Source organism: Cnephaeus nilssonii (genome assembly GCF_951640355.1).
Source record: "Cnephaeus nilssonii genome assembly, chromosome: 7".
NCBI classification, from domain to species: Eukaryota; Metazoa; Chordata; class Mammalia; order Chiroptera; family Vespertilionidae; genus Cnephaeus; species Cnephaeus nilssonii.
In genome coordinates this window covers 97,204,557-97,218,285 of record NC_137078.1, presented here as the reverse complement: position 1 = coordinate 97,218,285, position 13,729 = coordinate 97,204,557, and the positions used below count along the sequence as shown (strand labels likewise).

At 49.2% G+C, this 13,729-nt stretch overlaps 1 protein-coding gene across 1 annotated transcript; it reads left to right on the top strand.

Annotated features, from left to right (window-relative positions):
* The first annotated feature begins 786 nt into the window (after window positions 1-786).
* Window positions 787-13,074, top strand: UBIAD1 (UbiA prenyltransferase domain containing 1). Its single transcript, XM_079777545.1, has 2 exons — window positions 787-1,623; window positions 10,564-13,074. The coding sequence occupies exons 1-2, from the start codon at window positions 1,095-1,097 to the stop codon at window positions 11,049-11,051; spliced, it is 1,017 nt and encodes a 338-aa protein (XP_079633671.1). The 5' UTR covers window positions 787-1,094; the 3' UTR covers window positions 11,052-13,074.
* Window positions 13,075-13,729: the final 655 nt, after the last annotated feature.

The following is a 13,729-nucleotide window of genomic DNA, read 5'->3' as shown; positions in this document are numbered from 1 at the left end:
GTATGCGCCCCCTGGTGGTCAGCACACGTCATAGCAACCTGTTGTTCGGTTGTTCAGTTGTTCTGCTGTTCCGTCTATTTGCATATTAGGGTAATATATATATATATATTTTTACTTAACTGTAAGTTTGTGTAGTTTAATCTTTAATAATGGCTGTGTTTGGTGACTGGCTCACAAAACTCGTAAAAATTTAACAACCAATTCTCCCCAGTCAGGAGGAGCTCCCGAAGCTCCCAGAAGGTGGGCAATGAGGGCCGGCAATGAAGACACGGAGCCGGCCACCTAGTAGGGTGGGAAGGGCAGTTATTTGTGTGTTATGAACAGGCAGGGCAGTTTATGGCGCTGGAAGTTGCACAATAGAAAGTGAGAGTTTTTGCTGTCGTGATTATTATTAGAGCTAATAATCTCTTAGACATCATTCCATTTCAGAGCTTCAAGTTTCTCATTTGAAAAAACGGGGATAATTATACTTTTCTTGTCTCCTCAATATGCTCCCTGATTTTAGTTGGTTTTGTTAATTGCTGCGTACAGTAGTGCGCATACTGCATGAGAACAATGAATGCGTTCTATTTCGGTGCCTGAAAGCTCTTGGTAAGTCGAAAAGCCACATGCATTTGTGGTGGATCGTGTGGTGCTAAGCGAGGCTGCATCCAGCGAGTCTGGGAGCAGCTGCGGGGCGCACACCTGGGAGAGAAGGCAGCCCCGCCGCGCCCCGCCCCGCCCCGGCCCCTCCGGGCCCGGCCCGCCAGTGCCCGGGGCCCCTGTTTCCCGGCCGGCCTCCAGAGGCGGGCGCACAAGATGGCGGCCCCGGTAGCTCCGGGGAGGTGGTCGCCTCTCGGCTTTGGGCTCTAGCGCCGAGCCGGGTCCAGAGGCAGGTTTCACGTAGGTGACTGGAAGGCCGAGCGGTGCTACTGGGCTCGTGGGGTGCCCGGCCCGCTCACTCCTGCCCCGGGGCCCCGCTGCCTCCCCAGCCCTGCCCCGGGGCGGAACCGAAGGAAGGTCAGGGCTGGTCGCCCCACCCCTCCCGCTCCCACCGCCGTCGCTGTTCTGTGGGTGGCTCACTATCAACGTTGACTTCAGCCACGTGCACCTCCATGGCGGCCTCGCAGGTCCCGGGGGAGAAGATTAGCATCCAGGCGGGAGAGACAGCCCAGGCCGGGGACAGGGACCTGCTGGGGAACGACGGTCCCGAGTGGGACAAGCCCGTCCCGCGCTCCTGGAGGCAGAAGTGCGCCTCCTATGTGCTGGCCCTGCGCCCCTGGAGCTTCAGCGCCTCGCTCACCCCGGTGGCCCTGGGCAGTGCCTTGGCCTACAGATCCCAGGGCGTCCTGGACCCCAGGCTGTTGGTGGGCTGTGCCGTGGCAGTCCTGGCTGTGCATGGGGCTGGCAACTTGGTCAACACGTACTATGACTTTTCCAAGGGCATTGACCACAAAAAGAGTGATGACCGGACCCTGGTGGACCGGATCTTGGAGCCCCAGGATGTTGTCCGGTTCGGAGTCTTCCTCTACACTCTGGGCTGCGTCTGTGCCGCTTGCCTCTACTACCTGTCCCCTCTGAAACTGGAGCACTTGGCTCTCATCTACTTTGGAGGCCTGTCTGGCTCCTTTCTCTACACAGGAGGTAAGGACTGGCCTGATCCCTGTGCTGGAGGTCTTAGTTGCATGTACTAGAAACTGCTTGCTTTGTGTGGGAGTATCAAAAAAGTGCTATCAAAAGTTCTTTTCTCAGTATACTTATGTGAAATCTATAGTCTGTGGGTTATGTGGGTTATTTTGAAAACAAGAGTGGGTTGAGAAGATCCTGGCTTGGCTTATGGATGTTAGAAATTATATATATACTCATATATATATATATGAGTCATTTCCATATATATGGAAACTTTGTATCTAATTTCTTTTTGTTGGCCATATCTTACAATGCCACAGTTCCAAATCTTAGTGGAATTAACTTTGAAGAGCTCACGATTGTACAGCTGATTAAGGTGGTGATGGTCAGGTGGCTAAGCTCTGTTTATTGAACATTTATTATGCGCCAGCACTGTTCCCTGTGAACACAGCAGTCACAGATCCCTGCTCTGGTGAAAGTTATTTTATATGTGATGAGGAGAGACAAAGCAAAAATAGTAAATTATAGTTAGGTTGACCAATGTCCTGGTTTGCTCAGGACTGAGAGGATTCCCAGGATGTGAGACTCTGGGTGCTGAAACCAGGAAAGTTCCTGGTAGGTTAGGATGAGTTGGTACCCTGATTACAGTATATGAAAAGATGATTAGTGCTATGGAGAGAAATAGTAAGTAGAGCCAGGAAGCGGACTATTTTAAGTAGTTTGATCAGGGAAAGCCTCATCCAAAAGGTAACATGTGGGCAAAAATTGAAGGAGGTGAGAAGTGAGGGAGTTGGCTGAGCAGCGTGTCCCAAATCTTGGAATGGCAATTGCCAAAGGCATTAAGGCAGGAATGTTCCTGAAAAGTTTGAGGAACAGCATGGAGTCCAGGGTGAGGGAGAGAGAAAAAGTGAAAGGAAGTGAAGTAAGAGAAGTATGTTTGGGGAGGTCAGGGAGGCACAAAGATTATGTAGGCCTTAATGTTGTAAAAGAATCACTCTGGCTAAAGTATTGAGAATGGATAAAGGGGAGTGAGCAAGGGTACAAGCAGGGAGGTGGAGGAGAAGGGAGCTGTTGAATAACCCAGGCAAGAGATGTTTGGTGGCTTGGATCAGGTTGGTAGTGGAGAGGGAAGAAGTGGTCAGGCAGGGTGTGCTGATAGATGGGATGTGAGGCAGGAGAGAAAGAAGAATTAAGCATAACGCAGAGGTTTTGGCCTGAGCAACTTGAATAATGGAGCTGATTTCAAGTGAGATAGAGAAAGCTGAAGGTAGGTTTTGGGAGAGATAATTGACAGAGCATCTTAATGTAGTAGATCTCCAAGTGGAGATGTCAAGTGGATATAAGAGTGAGTTCAGGAAGAGGTCTGAGCTGGAGATAAAGATATTTGGGGATCATTGGCACATAAAGTTGAACGACTGGGTGAGACCAGCAGAGGAGGGAGTGTTGATAGAGATGTGAGGGGGACCAGGACAGCGCTGGGGCACTCTGATGTTAAGAGGTGGGGAGAAGCCCTAGCTGGCTTGGCTCAGTGGATAGAGCGTTGGCCTGCGGACTGAAGGGTCGAGGGTTTGATTCCAGTCAAGGGCATATGCCTGGGTTGCGGGCTCGATCCCAGTGGGGGGTGTGCAGGAGGCAGCTGATCAATGATTCTTTCTCATCATTGATGTTTCTATCTCTCCCTCCCTCTTCCTTCCTCTCTGAAATCAATAAAAATATATTAAAAAAAAAAAAAGAGGTGGGGAGAAGAGAAGGAACAGGTAAAGGGAACTGTGATGGAGCATCTGGAGGAGAAAGAGGAAGACCAAGAGACTGGTGTCCTGGCAGCCACTTGTAGGAATTTCAGTAAAGGGAATCGTGGATGCTGTAACAGAATGTATAAGGGGGTAGGGAGGGAAAAGGCTCTCTCTGTGAAGGTGAAACTTAAACTAAGACTTGAAGGATACAGAGCCATCCTCGGGCAGAATTGGGGTCTGATTCAGGTGCCGAATCCTTCAAGACTGAAGGAACAGCAAATGCTAATGCACTGGAGGGGGAGAGAGCTCGACATTTAGGATCTACTGAAAGGCCAATGTGTTCGAGAGGGAGAATGGAGATGTAGTTGGAGAGGTAGGCGGGGGCTGGATCATGCTGGTTTAGGGCAGTGGTCGGCAAACTGCAGCTCTCGAGCCACATGCGGCTCTCGAGCCGTGGTTTCCTGCTCTGTTGACTAATGAGTTTGCCGACCACTGCCTTAGGGAAAAACACTTAAAAAACATTTTAATAATGTACTAATGTCTTCAACCTGAAGTCAAAACTTCTGGGTAAGGGTAATGCTTTACGCAGTGGTCGGCAAACTCATTAGTCAACAGAGCGGCAAACCGCGGCTCGAGAGCCGCATGTGGCTCTTGAGCCGCAGTTTACCGACTACTGGTAGGGCCTCAGTCTTCTGTGTGGGTTTCTCCTCATTCCCAGCGTGCAGGCTTAATCCTTAGGTCTCTTTCCTCTGTCTCCAGTTACTCCTTTTGTGATTTTAGCCAGTCTCATGGCTTGAGATGCTATCTGTTAAACTGGTGACTCAAATTTATACCTCTGGCCCAGATCTCTCCGCTAAACTCCAGACTCTCAGCTTCTTACTCGGTAACTTCTCTTAGAGGTCTCCAGGCATCTCCAGCTCAGCATGCCTGAAATCAAATTCCTGATCTTCTTTCTCCCCAAAGAAACCTGCTCTTCCACAGCTTTCCCCCGCTTACTCAGTGGCAACTTCTTCCTTTTAGTTCTTCACAGGCATCATCCCAACTCGTGTCCCGCATCTTGCATCAGTCCATCAGCAAATCCTGTGGACTCTACTTTAAAAATGTGTTTGGGATCTGACCTTTGTCACGACCTTTCACCACTGACCCTCTTATCTCCCTTGAGTGTTTTGGCAGGTTCTTTACTGGTTTCTGTGCACCCACTCTTGTCCCTGTCAGAGTGTTCTCAAGCCAGCAGCCAGAGTAATCCTGTTAGAACAGGCAGTTACATCAGTCCTCTGCTCAAAATTCTCCAATGGCTTCCATCTTTTTTTTTTTTTTTTATTAATATGTTTTTATTTCAGAGAGGAAGGGGGAGAGAGAGAGATAGAAACATCAATGATGAGAGAGAATCATTGATTGGCTGCCTCCTGCACGCCCCCTTCTAGGGATTGAGCTCGAAACCTGGGCATGTGCCCTGACCACATGCCTTGACCGTGAATCGAACCATGACCTCCTGGTTCATAGGTCAGCATTCAACCACTGTTCCACACCCGTTCGGGCAGTGGCTCCCATCATGTTCAGAGTAAAGGCCGCGGTCTTGACAATGATCCCAGGGCCATTATCTTCCCATCTTCTCCAATCCCCCCACTCTGATCTGTCCTTCTTTCCTTCTCTGCACATGCTCCGGCACTCTGCCCTCCTGGCTGTTTCTGAGACACACCAGGAATGCTCCCGCCTCACAGATCCTTTGAAGATTCCGTTTCCTGGATTTAGAATACTTTCCCCCCACTTCTATGTGTATGATTCCATTTCTAACCTGCTCTCCCCATTTGTCACTTGTTTAGTGAGGCCTTGCTTTCTACCCTACTTAACGTTACAAAACAATGCTTTTTGCAGCAGCTGAGAAAAAAATAAAATTACACACAAACATACAATACACCCTGTGTCCCATCCCCCCAAACCTGCCCTATTGCTCTTCTCTGCTTTTTCATCACAGCACATACTACCTTTTAACATGAGTAAGTACTTTGTTAGTTATCTTCCCTCTGAGACTGTAAACTCCCTGGGGTTAGGGATTTTAGTCTCTGAACCCATGGTGCCCAGAACTGTGTCTGGCATGTAGTCAGTACTTAGTATTCATTGAATGAACAAATGGGGAGATAATAAAATATATTGAGCAGAGTAATAACATAATCTGATTTTATGGTTTTTTAAACACTGTCAATTACATAGCAATAAAAGTCATACTGTGAAGTGCACAGATTTTAAGTGTTACAGTTTGATGAATTTTGACAGATGCATATGGCTGTATAACCCAAACCCAATCGTGATACAGAACATTTCCATCACCCTCAAAAGTTTCCTGGTGCTTCCCGTCAACCCCCCTCCCCCCATCCCTATCCAGAGGCAACCAGTGTTCTGATTTCTTTTACGCAGATTTGTTTTGCCTGGTCTAGAACCTCACAGAAATGGAATCATTCCTTACGAGTCCTTGTGCCTGGCTTCTTGTGCTCAGCATGAGAGTTTGGAGATTTGCCAGGCTGTGATGTACATTAGCAGTTGCTTTGCATTGCTGAGTAGTGTTCATCGGATGGACATACTGCAATTTGTTTATCCATTTTCCTGGTCATCAACCTTTGACTTGTTTCCATATTTTGGCTATTATGCGTGAACATTCATGGTCAAGTGTTTGTGGATATTTGTTTTCACTTTTCTTGGGTAAATGCCTAGGAAGGGAATTGTTGAGTCATAGGGTAGATGATGTTTATGAGAAGTTGCCAGTGTTTTCTGAAGTGGTTGTACTGTTCTTTCCCACAATATGCAAGAGTTTCAGTTGCTCCACATTCTTGTCAACATTTTGATTCATGTTTTAACAAATTCATTCCAGCCGCTATGTGGAGATCGGGCCCAATAGTTCACTGTGGAAAACGGCGTTGGGAGGGGTGGGTGTGCCTTAAAGGAAACTCCCAGGTGGGCCACATCTCTGGAGCAGGGGTGCCACCTGTTGGACACTTAGGACATTGGGCTTTCTCCTAAGGGCACTGGCATTTTCTTGGGTCAGCTATCCTGTAGGAGGTTCTAGACTTTTTCACCCCTAAAGTGGGTTTGCGGTTGGTTTTGGGGTAAGGCCTGTTGAAGGTGGGAGCTTATGCTTGGAGGCACAGGTTTCTGTTCAACTTGCTCACATCATTGTTTTGCTCGGTGATCTCAGGAGGTGTTCTTGGGTAATCTTGGGTAAGCCAGAGGTCAGGGCTTTAGAGCTGTGTGTTTTCTTTCATAGTCAGAGCCCTTAACTCTGCTTGGAGAGCTGAGAACATCAGCCACAGGGAAGCAGGCAGCTGGTGGAGAAGCCAGATCTGCTGGGAGTATTCCTGCCCTCATGTTCCTTGAGCAGGGGTACTGCAGTCCCCCCTTATCTGCGCTTTCACTTTCTGTAGTTTCAGTTTGCTGTGGTCAGCTGTGGTCCAAAAATATTATATGGAAAATTCCAGAAATAACCAATTCATGTTTTAAATTGGGTAGTGTGATGCAATCTTGTGCTGTCTGCTTTGTCCCACCCTGGAAGTGACTCATCCCTTTGTCCAGCATATCCCGCTGTATGCGCTCCCTGCGCATTAGCCCTGTTTAGTAGCTGCCTTGCTTATCACATTGACTGTAGAGATAGCGCAGTGCTTGTGTTCAAGTGACCTTTATTTCACATCACAAGAGTAGTGATGCTGGCAATTGGGATGTGCCAAAGAGAAGCCATAAAGCGTTGCCGTGAAGTGGAAAGTATGTGCAGAATGCATATGAAACAAACATAGTATATACAGTATACGGTTCAATACTATCTGTGGTTTCAGGCATCCACTTGGGGTCTTGGATGAGGATAAGGGGATTACTGTAGTCCTCTAAATATGTGAGCGATTGCAGGAGACATCGATTTACTAATTTAGAACCGGAGCTGATGTTCTGCCTGAGAGAACTTCCTCCTGGAGGGCATGTCCTCAGACAACCAAGTTATTTATCAAAGCGCTGCGCGGGGAGCACAGATTTAGCTTGCTGTGTGTTGGTGGGTGTAAGGGGCCATGCCTGTGCTTCAGTCCTCTGGGGCGCTTCATTCTTAAGAACCAAGGGGGGTCGTTAGGTGACAGATGGAGATGTTAGCTTGAATAATGTTGCAATATAAGTGTATCAAGTCAACACATGTACACGTTAAACTTACTCAGTGTGATATGTTAATTATATCGCAAAAAGCTGGGGGACGGGGGAGACAAAAATCAGAGAAGCCCAACGACTATGTGAAGGTGACCTTGGGCTGAATCTTGTTCTTTGGCTGCGTGGCTTCAGACCCTCTATAGACCTTCATTGTTCCTGGTCGTTTTCGGTGGTTAAAGCAGTTTCCTTGTGCAGGCTGTGCCTTGGTAGCTTGGTTATGGGTGCGCAGAAATGAGTAACCTGGCCCAGCGTGGATGTGCCGTAGGCCCACACGGTCACAGAGCATTTGTTTGATAAATCACAGAGGTAGGAGAAGTAACTCCTCAGAGAAAGGGGCTCAGGACACAAGTTGTGGAGGTAAAGGAGGGCCCTTGGAGCTTGGGAGGTAATGGCGACTCTGGGTGGAGGTGAGGGAAAGGGGAAGGGGAGGGAGAGCGTGCTGGGTCCTTATCCTAAGATTTTTTTAAAATTATTTTTTAACAATCTTTCGTGTTGTTTTTTTTTAAAATATATATATTTTTATTGATTTCAGAGAGGAAGGGAGAGATAGAAACATCAATGATGAGAGGGAATCATTGATTGGCTGCCTCCTGCACGTTGGACCGAGCCCCCAACCCAGGCATGTGCCCTTGACCGGAATCGAACCTGGGACCATTCGGTCTGCAGACCGATGCTCTATCCACTGAGCCAAACCAGCCAGGGCCTTATCCTAAGATGTTAAGGGTGATCTTAGGGGAGGTTGCAGGGGAAGATCTCAGTAGAATATCCAGCAGCTTCCCAGGTGTCCTTTCAGGGCTGGGATCTGCACTGTTGATTGGTAGCCCCAGGGTAGGGACATTACTCAGTGCAGCTGCTCTGAGGTCAGCCATGGGGTCTCTGGTCTGGTTTGGCTGCTTCTCTGGGCCTGGAGCTGAAATACAACTGAGGCCTAAATGCTATCTCCAGGGAGGAAAGGTCAGGGGGTCCAAACCTCATGACCAACCATATGCTAGGGAGGAAAGGCCACCCTGGGGGTGAGGCCCCCCTATAATTGTTCTTTGTTTGGCCCCTCGGGCTTTCCGTCCTGGTGACCTGTACCTGGCCCATCGTCCTGTTCTGCTCATGTCTGTCTAACTGCCCACCGCAGTTAGGTCTGGGGTTTCCCAAGCTCCTGTGGCAGTGTATGCGTGGGCCACCTCTCTCCCTTTCCGTGCTGCTTTACTCTGAGTGGGATGTCCGTCTGACCTCGGTCCCATATTCCAGGTGCTTGTTGTTGTAGCTCTGTGTTCAGTTCAGCCTTGGGCCAAGTGCTGGGAACGAGCTGTGAACAGCCCTGCCCTCATGGAATTGAGTGTTTGTTGGGAAAGACAGAGATTAAATAAGGAGAAGTGTGATGAAGTTTATGATAGTAGAAGTCAGGGTCATGGGACATGTTGCAAGGGGACGGAATGTGGTGTAGGGGTGAAGGAAGGGGTGAGGCATGGCCTTTATAGTCTTGAAGGGTGAGTAGGAGTTAGCCAGGCAAAGGGGGGAGGATGGTTCTCAGGCCTCAGGAACTGAAAGAGGTGTGAGGGGAGGGGGGAGCTCTAGGTGAGCAGGAGAGAGCCAGGGCAGGCCAGAGGGGAGCCAGGAGAAAGGTCTGGCTTTTATCCTGAGGACAACGTGTTGATAAGGGTTTTTAGGTATATGTTGGGGGGGGGGGGCGGGGGCGGGCATGGTCAGATGAATAGTTTTTTTTTTTTTTTAAATATATTTTATTGATTTTTTACAGAGAGGAAGAGAGAGGGATAGAGAGTTAGAAACATCGATGAGAGAGATTAGCTGCCTCTTGCACACCCCCTACTGGGGATGTGCCCGCAACCAAGGTACATGCCCTTGACCGGAATCGAACCTGGGACCCTTGAGTCCCCAGGCCGACGCTCTATCCACTGAGCCAAACCGGTTTCGGCAAGATGAATAGTTTTAAAGGATCACTCTGGCTGCAGAGTGGAGATTAGATTAGGAAAGGGGGGGGGGAGGTTGTTATAAGAATGGAAGCCAAGGGGTCCATTTGGGGGTTGTTGCAGTATTCTATTTTTTTTTTAAATTTCTTTTTTTAAAAAAATATATTTTATTGGTTTTTATAGAGAGGAAGGGAGAGGGATAGAGAGTCAAAAACATCGATCAGCTGCCTCCTGCATACCTCCTACTGGGGATGTGCCCGCAACCAAGGTATATGCCCTTGACCGGAATCGAACCTGGGACCCCCCCAGTCCGCAGACCAACGCTCTATCCACTGAGCCAAACCAGTTAGGGCTGTTGCAGTATTCTAGACATACAATGACCACTACTTGGATTTGGAGATGGGGTGAGGTGGGCTGGAGTGTGCCGCTGGGGTTGGAGAGAACTGGGCAGGTTTTACGGAAGTAGATTAGACAGGATTTGAAGTCGATTAGCAGTACAGGAGGAGGAGTTAAGGATGACTTAGTTTTAACTTGATGGGAACCAGAGAGGGGAAGCTGCTTTGTAACTTATCATCGTAGCTCTTTTACTCATTGTGTAGCTGAAGGTTTCTTTATGCGGAGTTTGGGAACCCTGCAGGTTCACTGAGATTCACTGGGGGGGAGAGGCGGGGGCGGGGAGTTTCAAAACCAGAAGATGCCTGCAGAGGTTGTAGAGGAAGGAGGCGGAAGAGTAAGAGACGGGGCTGGCTATTCCGTGAGGGCCTGGCCCCGCGGTGTTACAGACAGAGGTGGTGTCTTGCAGGGGCTGGTAAAGGGTGAAAGAAGCCGAAAACTGGACTGTGAGACCTTTCAGATCCTCACGGCTCTTCCGTGGAGCTGTGTGTGGTGGGAACCCACGGCTCTTTGTTGCAGGATTTAGTTGGGGGCAGTAGGAAGGAAAGGTTGGGTGTGACTCTGAAACCACACTGAGTGCTAAAAGGTCAGTATTCTCTGTACCTCCGGGTCACTGGAGGGGAAGGAACTCTCCTCGCCTGAGAATTCAGTGTCCTGGCCAGAAGTGGCTGGTCTCTGACGGATGAACAGTCCTTGATCTCACACCAGCTCTCTGGGTTTTCTGGCCATAGGGATTGGATTCAAGTACGTGGCCCTGGGAGACCTCGTCATCCTCATCACTTTTGGCCCGCTGGCCGTGATGTTCGCCTACGCCGTCCAGGTGGGGTCCCTGGCGGTCTTCCCACTGGTGTACGCCATCCCTCTCGCCCTCAGCACCGAGGCCATTCTCCATTCCAACAACACCAGGGACATGGAGTCCGACCGGGAGGCGGGCATCGTCACGCTCGCCATCCTCATCGGCCCCACCTTCTCGTACATGCTCTACAACACGCTGCTCTTCCTGCCCTACCTGATCTTCAGCATCCTGGCCACGCACTACAGCATCAGCCTGGCTCTCCCCCTGCTCACCATTCCCATGGCCTTTTCCCTCGAGAGGCAGTTCCGGAGCCAGACTTTCAACAAACTGCCCCAGAGGACCGCCAAACTCAACCTCCTGCTGGGGCTCTTCTACGTGTTTGGCATCATTCTGGCCCCAGCGGGCAGTCTGCCCAAACTCTAAGGGGACCAGGAGCTCCTCCGTCCGCGTGCCGCCCTGTCTGAGACTGTGTTGAAAGCAGTTTCTCAGGAGAGAAGGTGATTTGACAGTGAGGAGCCTAAGGATGGCTTGTAAACTCCCGCCTTTTTTAAAATTATTAAGTTGTTAAAGATAATGTCTTGTTCTGTGTTATGGGGAATCTTGAAATCACTGGTATCAGAAGGTGAACTGGCTGCATGGCCCTTGTTTTGTTTATAATTTCCACTAGAGGGTGTTGTTAGGTCACTTTAAAGTAGACTAAAGGCCCTAAGACTTTGTGAAGGAGCCACCTAGCTTGGCCGCCTGTCCTAAAAGAGCCACGTGGTAATGACTGGTGTCAGGCCCCAGTGACACCAAGAGCACCTGTCTCGTCCTGGGAGCCTTGGGGCCCTGAAATACACAGCCTGAGAGAGCCCTCATTCACAGCCTCACGGCCTCCAGGCTGTTTGCCTAAATTGTGATTCAGAGGCTTATCTGTCTTTTCACTTCTTGCCACAGTTGAGGAAGAGTGTCAGATCACCCTGTGGCAAGACACCCCAGCGAGGACTGGGAAGGGAAAAAAAGACCCACCCATGGAGGAAGCTGAGAAAACCTCTGCTTCCAGATGGAAATGGGCAGGGCGCTGTTTCCCTTTGTGGGAATGAGGGGAGGGGAGGGGGAGGAATGGACGACTCTCAGCCCTTTCAGTTACTGTTAGGAGCCCTGAAATTGAAGAGGTTGTACAGGCAACTGCTCCCCTTGCCAGCTACTTACAGTCCACCCAGTTGCCTTTCCTGTTGCTCCTTGACGCCCACCCTCCATTTCTATCAGGTTCCCATTTGTGTTTCTCCCAGCCTGGCATCCTGACCGTGTGGGCAGCAGCTCAGCACCTGAGTCCGGGACAGTTGCCACTTGCCACAGAGCCACAGGGCGAGCAGGCCAGGGACATCAGCTCCTCCCTGAAGGAATAAGCCAATAGACCAGGGTGGGGAACGTCCCGCCCTAAATTGTTTGGTCTGGCCCTGCCAAGGCATTAGGGATGAGTGAATTAAATGTTTGACCAAACATAGCGGGCTAATTTTTAAGTTGGTAGTTTTGTATGGCCCACGAGTGATGTTAAAAATACCCAAATGGCCCTGGGCAGAAAGAAAGTTCCCACCTGACCCTGTTCAGACAGATGACAGGCCTGCCAGGGAAGGAACTGCATCATCCTCCTTGAAGACAGATGTGCATCATCGACCCAGCCTCTCCCAGAGCCTCCCGTTGCCTTGTGCAAAGATAGTTTGCACCCAGAATGGGGGAATTCCAACATGGGTCAAGGTTGCTTTTCATTTCATTGCCTGGGAAGTATAATTTCTGGGCTAGACTTGCTCAGTTGCATTTGGTCTAAGACTGAAATAGATTGTTATATTTTTCTGTTGTGATGATGGCCATTCTGTTAGCTATTTCAGAGGCTTGACCTGCAGAAAATGACATAGAATTAGTTCTTAGTCCTGAAAATCAGGCTAATTATATGATTTGGCTCCTTGAGTTGGGATTAGCTTACTTGGGAAAAACATCTGGAAATTGCAGGAGTTCCTCAAAGTTGAAGGTGGTTTGTGTAGAGATCTGGAACCCTAGAGCCCAGGAACTAGGGAAGCAGCCCTTCTCCCCAGCACCATCTTTGTGTCATGCCAGGCTTGTGGCGTTTTGGTGCTCACAGGGTCCTGCCTTCAGAGGCAAGCTCTTTGGGCCCCTCCTCAGAGCAGAGCGTTTTCACATCGGACTCAGCCTGAGGCTGTAGGACCAAGACCTTCTGTGTCCACAGACCAGACCCACCTTTGTAGGCGCTCCTGTTGGGGCGTCAGCCTCCACATTGTGTTCTGGTGCAGATTTTAATGCATATTTTTATATATAAATGTTTCTAAAAGGCCAAATTTGATGCCAGGTTTTATATGCAGGTCACCATAATTTATATTGTATCCCCAATTCAATGAAATTTTCTTTAGACTTGTTAATAAAATGAAATCAAAATTATGTTTCCAGTTTTTCTTTGCTTTTCCTCCTACTTCTTGTCTTATTGTCTGATTGTGAACGCTGGTTCATAAATCTCTGGAGACCAGCACAGGGGCATTGGGATATTCGGTGGGGGTGGGATGGGGTACACGATCTTTAGTGATGAGCTGGGGTAGGATTGGACCAGATTTGATGGAGTTCTTAGAAAAGACAGTAGGGACCACTCAGAGCCAGTATGGATTTACCAAGAGTCAGGCCAGATTAACCGAGTTTCCTTCTGTCCTTCCCTACTTTCCTGTTTCTTTTTCCTTGAGAGGGTGTCTGTGCTGATAGATTGAGAACATGTAGTAGGTAGAGTACATTTGGGTTTCAGCGAGGCATTCGACAATATATCTTTATGAACAAAGCAGTCTAGTTGGATGAATTTCTGGGAGACTGAACAAGCTGTGGGAGAGAGCTCACGAATCAGCGTGTCACTGTCAGCAAGGAAGCCTTTGGCAGCAAGTGTGCGCCTGCCCCCTGCCCCCTGTCCCTTGCCCTCTGCCCTCTGCCCTCTGCTCTCTGCCCGGCCGGGTTCAACACCTGTTGTTACTGATTGGAATTAGGCAGCCCAAATCGCAGGTCTTGTAAATCTTAGAGGAAGAGCTTATAAAATGACAACTCAAAAGGCTGCTTTGATGTGTCGAAGG